The sequence below is a fragment of the Schistocerca gregaria genome, chromosome 4 (assembly GCF_023897955.1).
Source record: "Schistocerca gregaria isolate iqSchGreg1 chromosome 4, iqSchGreg1.2, whole genome shotgun sequence".
Taxonomy (NCBI): Eukaryota; Metazoa; Arthropoda; class Insecta; order Orthoptera; family Acrididae; genus Schistocerca; species Schistocerca gregaria.
This window is the reverse complement of record NC_064923.1, coordinates 314,511,042-314,532,357: the sequence shown is the minus strand read 5'-3', so window position 1 is coordinate 314,532,357 and position 21,316 is coordinate 314,511,042. Positions and strand designations below refer to the sequence as shown.

Sequence of the window (21,316 nt, the reverse complement as noted above, 5' to 3'; positions counted from 1 at the left end):
TAGATTTATTTATTCCTATTCAAGAGTTCATCTATGATACAGAAGAAGTTGTCAAGGAGATATGATTTCAGTTTATTTTTGAAGCTATTTTTATAGCAGCATATTTTACCCCTTTCTGTTCCAAGGATAGGTTGAGTAAAAGATAGTGTTAAGTCTTACTTTTTTCTGGTATTATAACCATGAATGTCACTGTTGTTTTTAGACTGGTCCATGTTCTTGAGAACAAATTTCATTAGTGAGTAAATGCACTGTAAGGCTGTTGTAAGAATTCCCAATCTTTTAAAAAGATGCCTACAAGATGTGCGACTATGAATCCCACACATTATTCTAACCACTTACTTTTGAGCAGTGAATACTTTTTGTCTAAATGTTGATTCACCCCAAAATATTATTTCATGTGACGTCAGAGAGTGAAAGTATGTTAGCTTACTAATAAGATCATCACCATACTCATTGATGATAGTCATCTGAGGTGGTGCAGAGCTGTGACTGTGATTAGTCGCTGAACACATTGTGATGCCTTTCATCAGCAGTCCATACTTTCCAGTCATGGTTCCATTATAAATGCAGCTGCTTGTTTTTCTATGTTTATGACAACCAACACTTGGGGTGGTAGTTCCTTAATCTGGTTATAGCTAGTCTCTGACCAGTGGTATGGGATGACACACAATGTTACAGGGATTCCATTGCTTGTTCTCAGATGGCATGTGCAATTTGAAGGGGCTACAATGTGCTTGGTGCACAATACAGTGATCCTCCCATGTGGTGGTCAGATGTGGCTGACTATAAGCTTGATGAGTATGCCTGCCTTCATGTTCCCATTCAGTACAGTATTTGGCCACTATCACATTTGGCCAACTAAGAAATCTGTATTGTGCATGAAGGCAAAGGAAGATAAGAGTGAGACTGCATGTCTTTCGCAGTGAAGACCCAATGCTTGACCCTATTTACACTCATGATGTACCAGCTGGCCTGGTAACAACATTAAACATGAACAACAATGCACTCTGGTGGTCATTGTACCTTTCATAGAGCATTGCAACTTTAAGCATTTCCATACCCACCAATGGTGTGTACTTATATGCAGTTACATTAAAGGTTGACCACAAGTTTGTCGCATTCACTTTTTTGTCAGGCATTGTATTTATTCTTAATAAAATTTATATACTTTTACAACCAATGGAGCCAATTTTGAAAACTGTCTTTTTTTGTCCACTTGATGTTTCTGTGGAAACTTTTTTTTTCTTCTGTCATATAATCAATTGTTTTTTAATGCTGGGTGATGGGTGGCACTGTCACAATGAGCAGCGATGTAAAGTTGTTACATGTTTCTATATTAACAAAAGGAAAGTTTCTACTCACAATATGGTGGAGATGCTGAGATGCAGATAGGTACAGCAACCCAGTTTTGTGTCTCACAACATTGAGTGAATCTTAAAAGGGTAATTCTTTAGTGTATGATGATTCACTGACAGCTTTCCATGCTGACAATCCTTCCTTATATACTTTAGATGGCCCTTGAGGTCTGTTGACAGACTGGATAGTGCACAGAAGCCACATTGGTCTGTTTGTAATTGGATATAACACACTCTACTGAGATGCACAGAGAAAGCAGATTTAGTTTTACCTCAAATGTTCAAATGTGTGTGAAATCTTGACCTGCTAAGGTCATCAGTCCCTAAGCTTACACAATACTTAACCTAAATTATCCTAAGGACAAACACACACACACCCACGCCTGAGGGAGGACTCGAACCTCTGCAGGGACCAGCTGCACAGTCCATGACTGCAGTGCCTTAGATCGCTCGGCTAATCCCGTGCGGCCAGTTTTACCTCCATTAAACTGGTAGCTTTACCTGTGCTAGTCACAGTGTGTTGTAAAACTTGTTTTGAACAAAACTGTGTGCCGAACCGAGATTGTAGAGCACTTGCCTGCAAAAGGCAAAGTTCCCGAGTTTGACTCTCGGTCCGGCACACAGTTTTAATCTGCCAGGAAGTTTCATATCACTGTACACTCTGCTGCAGAGTGAAAAATCTCATTCTTGTTTTGAACAGTTTATTTGCTTATTAACATCTTAATGACCTGTGATATAATGGGAGAGCAAACATTGAATGTGTAACTTTTTTGAAGAATTACATATGATACTTTGAAAATTATGTTGGACCATCATTGAAATGTTGACAGAAATATTCATCTTTAATTATTTCAGATAAAAACATTCTCTATGTTTCGCATGTGGAAAGGCTTTTATGTCTGGAGAAAGAATGTAAAATGGAAGAAAATTCATGATGCAAGAAAATCCCTTAATGAATTGCTTTTCTTGCTGAATCCAGCCTTACGTAAAGCATTACTAGACGTTCAGCTTGCTTGTAATAAGATGGTTGAAGTATATTTCACTGACTTTAGTAATAAGGAAAAGAATATCTTATTTGAATTCATGAATGCTCAGGTAAGATCATTTCCATGGCTGTCATTGGCTCAGTTCATCATAAGTTTCACTGCCACTGTTGGAACAAGTATTATTATAATATATTTTGCCTTCTAATTCCAGGTACTGGAAAATTTACTTCATTAATGGTAAATGCCTATTAGAGCACATATTATTTTTCAAGTTTAAATTTCTCTTTGTGTTACCCCACAACTGATTATCGACTTCATTTCTTTGAACTTAATAATTAATACTGATGTAATACTTTAATAGTACAATCTAACAAGGCCATATGCAAAAAAAAAAAAAAAAAAGGAAAATATGACAAAAAATTCACATTTAAAAAAGTACTTATTCTTTGATTATCTTTTTTTTTTTTTATTACCTCTAAACTTATTACAAGTTGACCCTATGCACTGGCCCTCCACAGTTTTCCTCGTGTTTATTGAACTTGGAGGTTAATGCTCAGGCATCAATTTGCTAAAGGAGTACAATGCAATTCTCAAACATAGTCAAAAAGAATTGACTTAGAATTTTTGCAGGGCCCCTTAAATTTAAATAATTTATTAAAGTTAATTGAATTGTCCAGCTGAGTGTTTAGCAGTCTACTCTCATAACTGTGAGGATGCCAGTTTGATTCTCCCAAGTGGAAACTTCTGTTTTATTTTTATTTTACTTTTGACTGAATTCAATATTTACTGTTGAATTGAAATGTTAATTAACAGATGTTGAATCATAAATATTTATAAAAATGACCTCTTTTCATTACTAATTGTGTGAAAAATGTGTCAGTATATATAATAAAAGTAAGTGTGTCATGCCTGTGCATGCTGACAAAGCTTGGCAACCGAATTTTGCAAACCAGTGGGAGCTATATGATGTGATTCTCTGCCCACAATCCACAAAGAAGTTTTAATTTCAGACCTACAGGTGGTACATATGAAAGTATTGGCGTTTAAAGAGGGCATCTGTTTGCAACAACATAAGAAATGTATGCATGGTTTGTCTACGCATCCCACTATAATTCAGCTACACACTCCTGCAGCCAATTGGTGATTACATGGTAGGGTAACACTCCATTGCCCATCTGTGAAAAGAGTTTGGTTTGTAACTGTGGATATTAGGTATGAAGATGTGGGTGAGCAAAGATGCCGTCACACCATTGGACTCCTTATGGGAGGACGATTTAAGTAGCCTGGAATTGAATGTTGAAGTGGCTGAGACTGGCTGGAATGTTCCCTATAAAATTCCCAACAATGTTCAAGGATATTGTAGAATGTTTCACATATTTTAGAATACTCCAGAGTATTGAAGAATGTTCTAGCTCTCTGAGCTAATCTGGAATTAGTTGGAGGTGCATTACTTACACTTTCTGGACATTTTCAGCAAATGCTCCCACTTATTACAAATTTAACTCTAGCAGATGAAATCATTGCATGTTCAAAACAATCATTTCTTAAGAACAAATTGGAGGACTCAGCTTTCCAATGATGAAGAAGCAAAACATTTTGTCAAAAAGTTCTTCGAAATTAGTGAAGACATTCAGCTGATTGATTGTGATTTATGTAACATTGTCAGCAGCCCAAATGGACGAATAGCTAAATTTTTTCCAAACATTGCAAAGTTACTGAAGTAGGTTATTAGAAAGAGTCATTTTAGCAATAAGAAATGAAGTAGTTGTTCATATTATTAAGAAATTCAAAATTAGTAATGTTCATGAACAGTATTAAACCGTATAATTCAAGCATGAATAATATCAGAAAAATATATGAAAAATAGCATTTATTGTGACAATTCTGCTCATATCTCCCAAAATGCCATTTCATTTCAAAAGAATAGCATTTAATATTACTATAAATAAGGTACAGAAACAAATGTTAATGTGTTGTGATATTAATTTGAAAGATTCATGCTTTTCTCATAGTTGTTTTTAAGTAACTTGGTTATTAGAAAGAGCCTTTCTAGCTGTAAGAAATGCAGTAGCTGATGATATTAACTTAAAAAACCAAAACAAGAAATGGTTGTGAACAGTTATCAAATCGTATAATTCAAGCAAGAGTAATATCAGAAAAAGATAAGGAAAAACAGCATTTATTCTGATCATTCTGCTTGTATCTTCCAAACTGCCATTTCAACTGAAAAGATTGTAAATTCCAACAAAATTAGCATTTAGTTTTGCTACAAAAAAGACACAAAAACAGATGTTAAGGTGTTGTGGTATTGATTTGAAAGAATCATGCTTTTCTTACCGTCAGTTATATGTAGCTTGCTCTAGGGGTGGGAACCCAAAGAATTTATGTGTATACTCACCATATATCAGGATCTACATCTACATCCACATCTACACCTACATAGATACTCTGCAAGCCATCATAAGGTGTGTAGCAGAGGGTATCCTGCACTGCTACTTGTCATTTCCCCTCCTGTTCCACGCGCAAATAGAGCGAAGGAAAACAACTGTATATATGCCTCCGTATGAGCCCTATTTTCTTGTATCTTATCTTTGTGGTCCTTATGTGCGATTTATGTTAGTGGCAATAGAATCATTCAGCAGTCAGCTTCAAATGCTGGTTCTCTAAATTTTTCAATAATGTTTCCCAAAAGGAATGTCACTTTCTCTTCAGGGGTTCCCATTTAAGTTCCCGAAGCATCTCTGTAACACATTTTGTTGGAACCTACCGGTAACAAATTTAGCAGCCCTCCTCTGAATTACTTAAATGTTTTCCTTGAATCTGACCTGTACGGATCTCAAACACTCTAGCAGCTCTCAAGAATAGGTCACACCAGTGTCCTATGTGTGGTCTCCGTTACAGGTAAGGCACTGTTTCCTGAAATTCCCCCAATGAATGGAAGTTGACCATTTGTTCTGTACCCCAGTTTCCCCATGCTCGTTCCATCTCATATCGCTTTGCAATGATACACCCATATATTTAAACATTAGTAATATTATATATTTAAACATTAGTAATACTGTATCTGGACATTACAGGTTTGTTCTTCTTACTCATCTGCATTAACTTACATGACAAATGTAGTTCATAAGCAAGTATTCTGATAGATAATTAAGAATGTAGTTTTTTCACTAAATTAAATACAGCAGTATTGAGAGTATGCTGATTTAGTATTGTTTTACAATTTCTCCACCCATTAAATACACAAATTATAAAGCTGTGCTAAGTCAACATGTCCTCAATACAGCTGTATTCAATTTGTATAAATGTCCTTAATTTATATGAAAAACCACCTGCCATGAATCTTTGGGTTTTGTGTTAGGTGCTGCTTTTGGTACTATAGTCATTGTGCAATGGTAGTTGCAACATTTCTGGAGGTAGTGTTTGAAGTGGTCATTATCACATTGTAGTGTTCACAAGGACAGCCCACCTCTTTTGCAAAGTGTATGTTTTAAGGAAAATATTTCAAGATTTATCTGTGTTGTTGAGCTTTTATGAATATCTTTCAATGTTAACAAATGTTTTCAAATGTTTCAAAATGTTATCAGTTGTTGTAGGTTTTAGAATATCCTAGAAACTTCATGATTTTTTTAACATTCTCAAATATTTTGGAATATTTTTGGTGGTCTATAAGGTAGTGAATGTTATGGTAGTATATTTCAGCTGAAGATATTGTTGAATACTTCAGTGACTTTGAGAGTACTGGAGAGTCCTTTTTAGTGTAGCATACTAAGCTTTTTATGAATTTTTCAGTGTTCTGTTTTACATGTTTTCTCGAGTGTTCTTGAGGAGTCTGGAATATACCCAGAAAACAATTGAAACTAAAAGCCTTGTGAAGCAGTTAATAATAAATTAAAATTTGATACACAAATGGGAACTGTCTTGTACCAGAATACAAAAATTATGTATCTCAGTAATACTGATCAGTTATTTTATCAATTATGTTTCACCCCATATTTTTAGCCTATTTGTTTGAATTCATTAGTTGTGTATGTTGATCACTGATTGTGATTCTGTGTTGTTATGTTAATTGTGATCAAAAGACAGCCTGTTGTATGTTAATTGTGATCAAAAAACAGTTTAAGGAAATGTAGGTTTGCTGCTCAAAATTCTCATTTTATTATTGTAATTTGGTAGTAAATATTGAATTGTAATGAAAGTTTAAAAAAAAATCTGCTGAAAGTTATAAAAAATTCTGCCTCTGCTGAGAATAGAATATGCAACTCTTCCACTATGAGAGTATAATCTCGTATTCTCAACTACGAGAGATTAGGTTACTTTGATTGAAATGTTTTGCACTTAATAGCACTCAGAAAACTCCCAAGTCAATATTTTAAATTTGATAACTGCATCATTCTTTTTTAGCAAATGTATGTCTAGGCACTAACATTCAAGTGCTATATGTACAAATAAAATCAGAGTCTGTGAGGTCCCCTTCTTGGGGAGGGGGGGATGGGCCAAGAAACATTTTCAACAGTTTTAAAAAATACCATATAAATGTTTCTAGTAAATCATAACCTTACTTTTGAATTTTAGACTTTTGTGTAAACACACTCAGATTGAGTATGAAACAGAACTCAATGGCTTTTAGTCCTCACTTCATTATTTAACAACCAATTAAATTCTCACATATCATGTGTATTAGTATAAAATCATGTTATCTTTTATTTCAGATGAAAAATCTGGTTATAGTTCGTGAACAGTTACTTGAATATAGAGACATAGTTAAAGAACTTATTAATTGTGCTTGTCACAAAGCACTCCTGTCTGTTGGATTCACCACAGATGATCACAATTTCCTGATTCAGCCAACTTCATCAGCAACAAGTGGAGCAAAACGCAGTGCTAATTCACAGTTCCAGATGTCTTACATGAAGCAGATCAATAAGCGACGGTTCTGCACAAGGCTTACAAGGTTTCTCTTATTGTATATCTTCTTTGATTATCATCATGAACTGAATTTCAGATAAGAAACTAGAATGAAACAGCTTCTTAATACAACTGTTTGATTACATTGAATACTTGAGAGTGACTGAATGAAATCTGCGCAGAAAATGAGTTATCTGGAAAAGCAAATTAGGTTCTAAAAACTTTGAAAGCATTTGCCTTTGTCATACTTGGTCAATAGCTAATACAAGCTATAGTCTTATAATCACAAATTCAAACAACAGCAACTTCAGGATGGGAGTTTTCCTTATAGCACCTTCTCCACTCCTGAAATTATCCTGGCCTCAACCTATGATAATGTACTGTTCCCTCCTTGGAGCGCCTTCTCCACTCCTGAAATTATCCTGGCCTCAACCTATGATAATGCACTGTTCCTCCCTTATAGCACCTTCTCCACTCCTGAAATTATCCTGGCCTCAACCTATGATAATGTACTGTTCCCACACACTCCACCCAACAGTTTCTGCCCTCTCTGTTCTACACGTCCTTCCACTTCACATCCTGTTGCCATATGTGCTCCCATGTGACTATAACAACATGAGTGGAAACACTGCATGGTGGATCAGACAGTGTGATGTGGTCTTAAGTTACTCTTGTTCTTCTTCCAGTATGGTTGCCTGTTAGTTTTTGCTCTCATACCATGGCTACAACTGAACTTATTCTTCTTGACTTCATACCCAGGCAGGGTGATGCTGTAAAAGAGTGTCTCACTACTTTCAACTATTGAATAATGAACTCATCTTCAACAATAATCTTCTTTGTTGTTTCAACTACTTACATCAATTATGAAGACAGATCCAAATATCAGCGACTCATAAATTCAAACACATTGATCAATACATCCGATCACATTGAATCTGACTTAAGATCTAAGATTTACAGTCTTCATTTGTCTTCAGAGTTTTCATTTTAATATGTCAATTTTCTCTGAGGTGTTCATGATACCTTCAAGATGCGTCACCAAGACATAAATGTCCACATCCAGCAAGTGCTACTGCCTTGCCACTGCTGTTTTATGTCCCTGCCTGTGCACCATGTGCACAGATCACAGATCAGGGTGTGCAAAGTGGATTTTTTCCATTGTATAAAATGATTATACAAGACATGGACATGTTTCAGCAGCATGAGTGTCCTCAGTGAAACGTAGCTCATTCTCACAAATAGCCATTGCTACAGTGCAGATTTCCCCACTGAGATGAAAGATGTCATGCAAAACTCCTTCAACCCACTCTTTACAGTTAAATGTAACATGTCTGGTATCATATTACAACTTGCTATCCATTTCATTTATCCTTAACAAACGTAATGAATGGTTTCTTTAAATTTCCATGCATGATTATTCATTTTTGGTCTTGAAGAGCTAGCATAAAATAAGGCTCTAGCCATTAACAGTCCACCGATGTTTATCACCAGTCATTACAGAATCCACAACATTATTTAACCTTTTGGGTTATAAGAATGTGGGATGTGTTTTCTTCATTAACTGAAATTCATTGTTAGGTAACAGCATTGATTTAACATTAGCAATATACTTAATTTCATCCTTTACCATCCAGATCTCAGATTTGAAAACATCAACATACATAGAGTGAAGGTTAGCAGAGACTGGTTCCAGGGTAAATTTGTTTGCTCCTGACTACTGTGGACACCCCTTCAACAAAGTGATCCATTGTTACTCAACACATCTTCTCCAACCGTAATAATTGAGTTTAACCTTTTGTAAGGTTAGATGATGTACAACCATTCTTCCTTTCAGATGAAAGTGTCCCCTATTCAGTCTCTTTCAAAAAACTGTTTAGTTTATCCCTCTGCAGGTTCATGTAACCAAAGGACCAACCCCCTTTATTTGGTATACCTATCCCCAAAGTCCTTTACACACAATGCAATACAGGCTATTTCTTCCTTGAATGCACAGGACCTCTGACATAGGACAGCCTCTGTCTAGGTCTGCTTACATGTGTTAACTCCCTCAACTAATCTAAAGGAGGACACACTTCACCATATAAAATCTGTTTGCACAGAACCTCAATTTCATTTCTCACATCCTGGTGGGAAGGGGCTGCTTTATTTCTGATGTTTCTTTACTCCAATTTTAAAGCATATCACACCATACCCCCACCCAAAATTGCTATAACCTGCATGTTTGCTGCTGTCTGCATTAGCATTTAACTTTGGGTAATAATATTCGCATGTTCATTTCCTTTTCTCAGGATCATTTAGATCTGTTACTGGACTAGTATTTAAAATTATCCAAGTCATCACATGCAGCTCCATGTATCATTAAAAATTCCACCTAGCATAAAAAAGCGAGGACTGAAATTGCAATTTTCACCCTTTGAAGACTCAACAGATTTCACACTGATGACAAAACATTCTAGGGTAGTCTAGGTAACTCTATTTTCAATTCTCGATTGTCAAGTATTTTATAAAAAACTTATGTTGTAATATGTATCATGGTGATTAACTGTCTGTTATGTCATCTCACACTGATCGTACATTATTTTACATAAATATAGCCTATTTTCCATATCTGTTACTCCTGTTGATTGTGTAGCACTTCATCTCTACTTAAAATGGATATAATGATCTTATTGATCATGCATCTGTGCTGTCAATTAATTGATTTGTCTCCAGATGGCACTGCTATCATCTGTTCATTACACTCATGTTAGCATGCCATATTTCAGACTTACACTCCACACACTGGCTTTCCACTGTTAACTTTCTCCACAACATGTGATGCTGGTAACATACAACACACTGGCATCGTATGCAAAATATTTGAGGCATGACAATTACATCCATTTGTCCAAGTCATATCACGTATGTGTTGCTCTCCTTTGCCATCTGTGTAAACAGGTCATGGTATAAATAAACAGAAAAGAGAAGAGTTTCACTGATAGAATCTTATGAATATGGATAGAGGTTAAGATGGAACTGGTAGACATGGCAGAGAAGGAAGAAAGGAAAGTGAAAAATAGATTTGTTAAGGTGGAAGATAGAAAGAAGATAACTCTGTAAGACAGAATTCCTTACCATCTCTCACCCCAAGGAATTCTCACTTCTGCTAAAGTTCTTTGTTGTGACGCCGGCGGGAGAAGGTATTTTGCATTCCCTATTGGATGGTCTTTGTCACTGTAGTAACCACAATCAACAGTGGGAACGCCTTGGGCTGCGGATCGGAGCCACCAGGCGGGGAAGCCGCTGATGGTGGAGCACGCACCACAAGGTAAACACAGGACGAGTCGGACGACAGACCAACAACTGACAACAACCCACCATGACTGACTATGAGCGACACAACAAGGAAGAGATAAACAACGGAGGCTTGTGGAAACCAAAACACCAAACGTAAATCCACTTGGAACCAGAGCAAGGCAAATGTCAACAACGAGCTACGATCGGAACGCAGTACCGCCAAGGTAGAAACGAAATCCAGAGTGAGTACCAGACTGGCTGGACTATGGCAGAGCGGGTCCCTATATATGAAACCGGAGGGAGCGGCTATTGGCTGCTGTCTGCACTTGGCTTAGCGGTGGCGCCCTCGTTGTGCGAGAGCCACTGTGCAGAGTAGCCGCCGCGGAGGTGGAGCCCTCTATGGGCTGACCACGTCCATTTGTTCTGCCGTGTGTTCAACTTCCACGGTGAAAGGTTCTAGAGTCATTTCACCATCGCAGGTGCGAAAAATGAGTTTGGTAAAGCTATCACAAGTGGAAAGAGAAAGAATGACAAAACATGAAAGACGAAGAAGAAGAAAAAAGTAGTAAATCGTCAGTGATCATCGTCATCTCTATTAGCTGTCCATAAAGAATGTCCCATATAAAACCAATAGAAACTCCACTATTCTGTACTGTTCCTCTTTAAAAGAATATAAAGTGCCAATTATACATAACAGTATACATAGATAACAATGTATGTATCTTTCTCAGCAAGAAACATACTGTGTATTATTCATAATTAAATAAAAATTGACAATCCCAGTTATCTGCATAGCAACTTTTGCTGCCGTACTCTTGCTTTCACAAACAAGGATACAATGTAGTTATTAAATAAGATAGAATAGTTAGAAGTACAGAATATAGAACAGTGTAAGGTGGAGGAATGTCATTGGAGAAATGAAAGAAGGCATACTAAAGCCATTAACTGAGACTTCCGATGTATATTATTCCATTGAATTTGCAAAGTGTGCAAATTCTCTTTGTGGTATATATTTCATAACCATATTGACATTATATAGTCCCTTTTTCTGGCCTGTATCTGGATTGGCCATTACAAGCGCCTTAGGATATGGCATTCTTACCGCTGTAAGAGGTCCACAATAGCATAGAAAGAACTTACTCATCTCCTTTTTTATGTTACAACTATGATGAACATCTTTTACTAAAACTAAGTCATCTACACTAAATATAGATACATATGCCATATTGTTAAACTTACATAGTCTGCTTTGGACTCACTCATGTGACTTGCTTCTTATCCTATTGTCTGTTACTGTTACTTCTTCTTCGTTTGAAGGAAGCCATCTAGTGTTGTGTTTACATGAACTTACAGGATTAGTTACTGATGTTTTAGAGTGAAGAAAGTCATTGGACATCTAATTTAACTAATTAGTTGGGAATTTATTTAGCAGTGTATGCATATGTGAACTAGAAAAATGGCAGCAGAAGCACTGGATTGGTGTTAGGTTATCTATGAAACAGAACAGTGAAGCTAAAGACAAAACAGTAAAGCATTTAGCAAGTAGTTAGACAAAACATTAAGACCTTAAAAAACTCACAGGAGGCCCCTAAAATACTTGGGGATGATATTAAATCAGAATTGGAAGCTACCATTAAGGCTCACAGGGATGATACTCTTAAGAAGGTAGAAGAAAGTATCAACCAAAAGTTAGAAGCTTCCGCTACCAAACTGGTGGTAATTAAATCACAGGCAGAAACATTTGAAGAGGGATGATACTCTTAAGGGGCTAGAAGAAAGTATCAACCAAAAGTCAGAAGCTGCCATAGCCGAGTTGACAGTGGTTAAATCTCAGGCAGAAGTATTTGAAGAAGAGTTAATGTCTGTATTTAATGTACAGGGAAATAAAGTTACTGTTATGGATAAAGAATTAAATGATTTGTCTAGCAAAGTAGAAATGGAGATTAATGCACAATGTGATTTAGTGAGAAATGAAGTACATCATCACTTGAAAGAAGCTCATAATAATGTACACACCTTAGACTACCAAATCTCAGGTACACAGGAGGGGGCTGTAAGGTTAGAGCATGGAAAACTACTAAATGAAATTTTGAGTCACCTAACAAGTTTGACTAGATTGGAAGAGAGATTACAGGTGTTTGTACAACAAAAAGTACAGGATACAATTGAATCTACTAGTATTAAAACCAGTTCTTTTGGAGATGCTGTAGACCGTAGAAAGGAAATACAGGAATTGTGTGATGGCTTAGAAAATGGAAAAAACTGAATTCAGGACAAATGAGACAATCAATAATGTTGCTTTTCCTTGTGAGGTTTTTGAGGATGCTCAAATGATAAATGGAATAAATTTTTGTAAATGGTTTTCAAAGCTGAAACTGGATGGCGGAGTGTATCCATTAAATTTCTTTAGGATGTTACACAAATGTTGGAGGACTCCAGAAAGATAGATTTTATTTATATTACCCATCTAAGACTGCAACCCCTCATTTCATGATAATATCCATTTGTTCAGATTCCATCATTCCTTAAACCTCAGCAACATAGTCCTGCAAAACCATGTCAATCAGTCTTAAACCTCTTTGTAATACCTGCTCCCCAGCTGTAATATTCTCCTGCTTCAGAATTGCAAATTCCTGGAACTCATATCACACATTGAACCTCTTTCCCTTTTGTAACTAGAGCAGGATGCACAGTTCCACCTCAAAAAACTCTACACCACAATGAGATTTTCACTCTGCAGTGGAGTGTGCGCTGATATGAAACTTCCTGGCAGATTAAAACTGTGTGCCCAGCCGAGACTCGAACTCGGGACCTTTGCCTTTTGCGGGCAAGTGCTCTACCATCTGAGCTACCGAAGCACGACCCTCACCTGGTCCTCACAGCTTTACTTCTGTCAGTATCTCGTCTCCTACCTTCCAAACTTTAGAGAAGCTCTCCTGTGAACCTTGCTGAACTAGCCACCATACAGAATTCACAACCTAAACAGACATGAAACACACTCATGGGTCTTTCCTCATAAAGCCTGAGCCCCACAGAAATAGCAGTCCCTTCCAAGGGCCTCACATTTTGCCCCTTTCCCAAGTTCAGTTGTGCATTGCTTGTTAAAGACTTTCAGGAGTGCTAGTTCTGCAAGGTTCGCAGGAGAGTTTCTGTAAAGTTTGGAAGGTAGGAGATGAGATACTGGCAGAAGTGAAGCTGTGAGGACTGGGCGTGAGTCGTGCTTCGGTAGCTCAGAAGGTAGAGCACTTGTCCACGAATGGCAAAGGTCCTGAGTTCGAGTCTTGGTCGGGCACACAGTTTTAATCTGCCAGGAAGCTTCACTCTACACCATGTTTATTTCCTACTCCTGCCTTCAACTACTATTATCCATAATGTCTAAAACAACCTCCAAACCTCTCCGACATCTCCTCATAGCTGAAAAAACCATGCCTCGCAGACCTACTACATTTACCTCGCCCTCAAAACCTCTCATCACCATTCAGAATTTCAACCTAAACAGACATGAAACACACTCATGGACCTTTCCTCATAAAGCCTGAGCCCCACAGAAGTATCAGTCCCTTCCAAGGGCCTCACATTTTGCTCCTCTCCTAAGTTCAGTTGTGCATTGCTTGTTAAAGGCTTTCTCTCCTTCTCCCAGTCCCTACAGTAGTAACAGTTTTTTGCCAGCAATCACCCAAAGACAAATGTTAAACCCTGGCTGACTCAGTTTACTCCTCCAAATTACCCTCTGTTAACTTTCCAGTATTTATTAACATCGTGCCATGCCTCACCATCATTCTGCAAATCCCTCAACGAGCAAGCTAACCACAATCCACCACCTAAAAACTGATCTTGACCTTATAATCCTGTTGAATTCAAAGGTTCCACCACTGTTGTTTTGAACTAAAAGAATTACCTGACAGCTGTGTGATTCATCCACCTACAACAGGATGTATACACTCTGGGACAACCGGGAAATCCTTGAAAAACGCGGAAATTTTTTCATCCGGGAGAAAACCAGGAAAAACCCAGAAATTTTTAAGAATTCCAGGAATTGTTCGTTGCTTTAGTTTTCAGTTAAATTTTTGTACTTTTTACTGGTAATAATGGATACTCTAACAAAGAATTTTGCTGTACCACTTTGCTGTAATATAATACTACAGCAATAAAACATAAACAAGGAAAAAAAAACAGATAAAACTTAAGCTGCAAAGTAAATCTGGCATTTACAGCAACAAAACACAGCGCACACACGTGCATCTGCCAAGAGCAGAATGTGGCAAAGGATTTAGGACGAAGACTATGCAATACTTCATAACAACAAACTGCTTCCGATGGTCGTTGCATCACAACGGTTAACATTAGGTTCATTTGAGCAGTTGCCAGCGGGCTTGTGCACACGCACAGCTGAGTCACATAGGAGCAATACCTTCTCCTGCTTCTGGCCACTACAAGTGCGGCTGTTAGCTGTACCCAAGGTAACTAGACACGAGCTTTATCAGCAGTAGCAACAAACAGCCAGATACTACGTGGACACATTTTTCTAGTGCACCCAGGCTGCCAGATTTGCGCATGCGCTGAGCAGTCTGAGTTGTAATCGGATGAGGGGCAGTCTCCACATGAACCATGTTTATATTTAGTGATTTTGTTGGTTCCTCTTGGTTTACAGCTCTCAAGAACAAAACAGATTTCTGTAGACGAGAGCTGTAAAGAGAATTGAAATATTCATATTATTATGGAAGGCTTAAATATGTTATTAGTTTGTTTTCTGATTTTATTTTATTTCCAGGATTTTGGCAGTCAGGTATTAATTGCCTTGCAGAATAATGAAGTTATTTTTGTCAATTTCCTAAAAAAATGACTTTAATTAATCTTTTCTGCAGAGGCAGTCAATTTATTTGAAACACTATTGACTAGTGTCAACTGTCTGCAGATTTCAAGTGCACGTTGTTATCTATGGCATTGTGCCATAAATAAGCACTAAACATAAGATAATACAGTGTTGGTCCTCCAAGAAAATTTGATTCCGAAAACCACATTGAAAACTTTAATATCAGCTCGGGGCCTAATTCTTTGTGAATCTGGACATACAAATGTGCCCTTTAATTTGAATGATTCATTTCAGTATAGTTTACAAATTCCAATGCTCTTGGAGTATCCTCTGATGTTCTGTTTTGTTTATGATGTAATGTAAGATCTCTTAGTGCCATATACGTATGAACATACGGGCTATCTACATCATTGTAGCTGTGCATGCACAGTAACGCTGCTTTCTGGCACTCTCTGACAACTGCTGAAATGAATTCTGATAGGTCACGGGAAAATATTGCAACTGGTCGGTTTGAGAAGCGTTACTCTCTAAGTACATTTTATTGTACACAATATGAGTTATGTTACATGGGCGAAAGTGCTATGAATTTTTTAAATCACAGAGCATTTGATTTTAATTTAAAGCTTAACACTTTGCGGACCAGCCACTTAGAAGAATTTCAAACCCAGAAGACCAGACATTTATGTCATTAATTTAAATTTTACTGTCAAATTTGAGTGATTTATCAAAGTGTAACATACGGAAAAAGACAAATGCTATATGTGAAAGCTTAGCTTTTCTTGTAGCTACACTATGTACATTAATTTAAACCATTAACGTTTCCTATTTGTGTGTTCACTCTACTTAACAGTGGTGTTGCTGTGGGCTGACTACATCACGTGTCCTATGCTCTGAATCACTACGTTTACATGCGACACATCTTCCAAAAGACAAAAACTGAATTTTGGAAACTGTTTTTCGCTGCCGTGTTTACACATTAAGGTCTGAAGTGGATTTGCTAGTGCAGTTAACTACGGTGCCTGGAAAACTGCTGTTACAGTTCCTGGTTTTTCTCAGCTGACTCACTATTTCTCTTCAGTTACACTAGTTGTAAATAGTTAGTCTAACATTTCTACTTATTGTTCACTGTACAAAAAGCCACTTTGTCCATATTAGCAAAAAATTTTTAAAAATAAGATGAAACCTGACAGCCCAAGCACATTTCAAAACCAATTGCATTTACATGGGAGCAAAAATCAATTGCAGGATTGGAAAACCGGCAACCAGAAGCAGATTTCCAGAATCGATTTTGAAGTGTGTACATGACCATCTAGGAGTGGTACTGGGAGATTGGTTTCTGAAAACCGGTTCTGGGAACCACATGTAAATATGATGAATATCTGCTATCATCGGCTGGCGAGGTCACGTGACATGAGCTATAATTGGCTTACAAAAGTGCCTTGCGATCTCTATTTCCACGCTACAGAAACTAACGTTATGTGTTTGGTGGAATTTGACTATATGCTTTCATAATATGAAAATGTGCAGCGAACATGTTTCTGCACATTAAAGATCAACGATCTTTCCATTTTTTTATTTTTTATTTTTATTTTTTATTTATTTTTTGTCATTCATTTCCTAAAACGGTGGAAGCTTCTACACCAGTGTGTAAAACAGTTACCATTCGAAAGATTGATAAGTTTTATGATCCCACGGGACAGTATATTTTCACTTAACGTGGAAAAGGGTATTTTCATCCGGGAGAAAGTGTATTTTTTAACCAGGAAATCCAGGAAAAATGTGGGATTTTTTCCCCCTTGTCCACGTATACACACTGTACAAACACTGGCATAGTGATCCTTTTCTGAAAAACCAGCTGGATCTCCAACCTCTCCTCAAGTCCTTAGGGCCATCCCAGAACACCTTTCCAGAGTCCATCTTTCTCTTCACCCCAATCATGCTCCCTACATTCCACAAACCAAATCACCCAGGATGCTCCACTGTGTCAGGTTACTGTGCCCCCCCCCCCCCCCCCCCCCCCCCCACTGAGGGAGTCTATTCTCACAGACCAGCACCTGCAACCTATGCTTCTATATAAAAGATACCAGCCATATCCTCCATGGACTCTCCACAGTTCCTGTCTTTTTTGTATATGGCGCCCTGCTCTACACTGTTGATGCCACCTCCCTTTACACTGACATCCCTAATGCCCATGGCCTTACCTTATTCAGTGTTCGGTAGAACATTACCTTTCTCAATGCCCAACAGATTCCAAAACCATAACCTCTTTCCTAATTGCTATGACCAAATTTATTCTCACCCACAGTTACTTTTGCTGTGGAGGCATCACCTACAAACAAATCCCTGGTAAGGATGTGGGCATCCAAATGGCACCATACTATGCGAACCTACTCATGGGCCACATACAGTAATCCTCCGTAACCACCCAAAATCCCAAACGCGTCACCTGTTTCAGATACATTGATGACTTCTTTATGATCTGGACTGAGGATGAGGACACTCATCTACATTCCTTCAGAACCTCATCATCACCCCCCCCTCCCCCCCCACCCTTTCCCTCCTCAATTCACTTCACATAGTCCTCCTCAACCCAACAAGCCACTCTCCTCATTGAAGTTGACCTGTACCTAAAAGATGGCTACATCAGTACCTCTGTCCATATCAATTTTCCCATTATGCCCTGAAATGAGAACTATCCTGCCCACTATCCTTTCCACCCCTCCCACGGTGCTATTCCACAGTCCACTGAACCTACACAATATCCTCATCTGTCCCTAAATGACCTGTTTCCCCCAGCTTTTGTCTCATGGCTTATATCTTCATAATAATCCTAGATGCTAGATCTATCCCATACACACTCCCACCTCTGCCTACTGCAGTCCAGTCACAATCATCACCTATCCCATTACAGGCAGGGCTATCTGTGAAACCAATCACATGATCTGCAAGCTAAGTTACAACCACTGTGCTGCATTCTATGTGGGTATGACAATCAACAAGGTGTCTGTCTGTATGAATGGCTGCTGGCAAGCTGTGGCTAAGAAACAAGTGGACCACCCAGTTGTTGAGCACACTGCCCAATGAGACATTCTTCATTTCAGTGACTGCTTCACAGCCGGTGCCCTACATTATATCCCACGTCCCCGTAATCCTCCTGTTCTTAATCTTTGTTAGTCATTGTCCTTTACCAACCTGTCCCCTCCTCTGTCCTCTCTCCAGCACTACACAGCCCACTATTCCACCAGTCACAGATTTTGGTACTTCTTTCCTATTCCGCTGCCCCTCTACCCCCCTCCACCCCCCCCCCCCCCCCCCTACAAAACATCTATTTGCTCTGTCGTCTCTCCACCTTGTCCTTGTATGCTCCCAAAAACCGCACTTTATCATCCCCGACACCTACCTTGCTGTTTCTCCCCATCCCCATCCCAGTCTCTTCCTTAATCCGACCACCCATACTGCTATTCCCATCCCCACCACTCAAGACTGCTATTCCCAACATGGGCAGCTGCTTGTGGTCTGGCCTCGGCAGCCTGAGACTACGGCCATGAGTATGTGAGATACGTTTGTGTGTGTGTGTGTGTGTGTGTGTGTGTGTGTGTGTGTGTGTGTGTGTGTGTGTGTTTTGTCAAATTCTGATGAAGGCCTTTTTGGCTGAAAGCTTTCTTGTTTGACAGTCTTTTCTTTGTGTATTCTGTGGCTCAGCATCTTTGCTCTATGGTGAGTAGCAACTATCCTTTTCATAATATTGTCATTATTCCATCCTGGATTTTCCATTGTTAGATGATAAAAAGGATATGTTAAATGTACTGTTATTTGGAAATTTTCCTTTTGCATTCAGTGCTCCACAATTGTCAGCATGTTATTGGATTCTGTGATGATCAGTATGCGTCTACAGTATTTGTTCATTTTTGCGAGCTTGAAAGCAATGTATATCTAATACCAGATATTACAAATATTGTTGTTAGTTATTATGTGCATTGGTTATTTATTGTAGAGCCATTTGTTTCAAACCTTATTTTGCCATGAGTTGATATTTGATTGTATACTTTCATGTTAATCTGAATAATGTCCTGCTGTTTGTGTGTCTTTTTATCTGTGGACTGGATCAATTTTCCTCCATTCCAACATTTGTCTAAATTATTGTTTCTGATCCATCCTTTGATATGATGCAGGAACAATCTGAAAATTCCAACTGATAAATCACCATGTTTCATAATCTTCGTGATGAGGACATCAGAGATTAATTTCGGGTGGCTGTCATTCTTGATCTAGCTGTCTGTTTGCTGAATGCAAAGGAGATATACCTCTTCTGGCTTATACACTGTATATATAAAACTTAATATGTTTATATTAATTGTGAAGGAGTTTAAATGTAATTTTTAATGTCATTTGTTACAGTTTCATACATTTAATTGACTTAATGATGGTGGGAATGTTACATGTTCTTGTGGTGAGATCATTGCTTGACCTTGATAAAACATTACAAATGCACCTACACTTTTTGCCTAATGATGAGGCTCTGAATTCTTTGGCTACAGATGTTAACATTGCTCCTCAGAGACCCTCCAGCATCCCTCAGGTATGAAAAATAAATTATTGGGAGATATGTTCTTAGTCTCATAAAGTATTTTAATAAATACAGTTTGTCATATTCTCATATATAGTGATCTTTGTGTAATAGTCATTAATTTAATGGACACACAGCATATACTACCAAGAAAATATACTTCACAGTTATTATCCTTCATATGGTGACAATTTTGATATAGGTACTTTGTTTTGTGAACTAATGTATATGACTTATATAGACCAGCATTTAGAAGAAGAGGCAGATAAAGTCACTTTGATTTAGACTGAAAGAGACTAATGCCATGGGTCTTGTAGAGATATTATGTTCTCACAGTAATGTCTTTTCTTTGCTCATAAACTATTGGTGCATGAAGCAAATGGCCATTGATCTGTCTTCGGATGTGTTTATGTGCGTTTTCCGCCCTCATCCCTCCGTCCTCCCCAATATTAAGTGTTTCTTCTCCTGTAAGTTTCTGGTTGTCAAATTTTTCTGTTATAATGGCTTACCTCAGTCTGTTGATCAGTTGGGAAACTGTACACTTGAATTACAAGATTCTGTGGGAAAGTTTTTCACACTGTAAAAATGCTCTCTTTGTACTTCAAAAAGGATATGGCAAGCTTTTTCACAGTGCATTTTCATATTTCAGTCCATTTTTCATTGTGACATACTGGAACTCCATATGTAAAAGGTAGGTGTTATTTTCTATTTATTATGATTTGTAACTATGCAATGTTCCCCAAGAGCAATGGTGAGTGTTCAGAGATATAACAGGAAAGATCATTTGAAGCCAAAAAGTAAACATGGGATCTAAAATGCATATCTTAAGACCTATAAGGGCATACATTTTAGAGTCCATATTTACTAGACAGCTTTTCCTTGTTTCTGTTGAAACTATCTCCTCCACACAGATTTGTTTCATAGTCTTGAAGCTGAAGTATTGCTCATAGCTCTTAATCCTTGTAATAACACTGGTGTGGGGACTACTTTATGCTCACCTTTTAAAAATACGAGATTTGTACAAAAAATTCTGAAACCAGCATAATTTCGTACCAATGGTTTGTTGAAGTAAAATGTGGTTCACACCCCTACACATGGCTGTGTTTATGTGTAACTGCCAGAAGTCTCATTGTTGTATGTCTGTTAGTTATTATTCATTGCTGTGTTGAGTAGATTATTGGTGCTGCACAGTTTGCATTTTTCGAATTTCGAGGTGGCAGAATTAGAGGAGCAATGTGTCTGCATTAAATTTTGTGTGGAACTTGAGAAAACCATTAGAGAGATACACGAAATTTTGCAGAAAGCCTACAGTAATGAGTGCTTAAGCTGTAGTTGGTGTTACAAATGGTCCATAGGGTTTAAAAATGGCCATATGGAAGTTAAAGATGTCACTCGTTCAGAATGCCCTTTG

The 21,316-nt window shown here is 37.9% G+C and overlaps 1 protein-coding gene across 1 annotated transcript in view; it reads left to right on the top strand.

Moving 5' to 3' along the window:
- Positions 1 to 21,316, top strand: part of LOC126365881 (dynein axonemal heavy chain 6) — a 1,020,408-nt gene that overhangs the window by 130,739 nt on the left and 868,353 nt on the right. Inside the window, exons 7-9 of the mRNA XM_050008578.1 lie at positions 2,211 to 2,450; positions 7,054 to 7,295; positions 19,737 to 19,917. Of these exons, the coding sequence (XP_049864535.1) occupies positions 2,211 to 2,450; positions 7,054 to 7,295; positions 19,737 to 19,917 (663 nt within the window). The remainder of the gene's footprint in view (positions 1 to 2,210; positions 2,451 to 7,053; positions 7,296 to 19,736; positions 19,918 to 21,316) is intronic.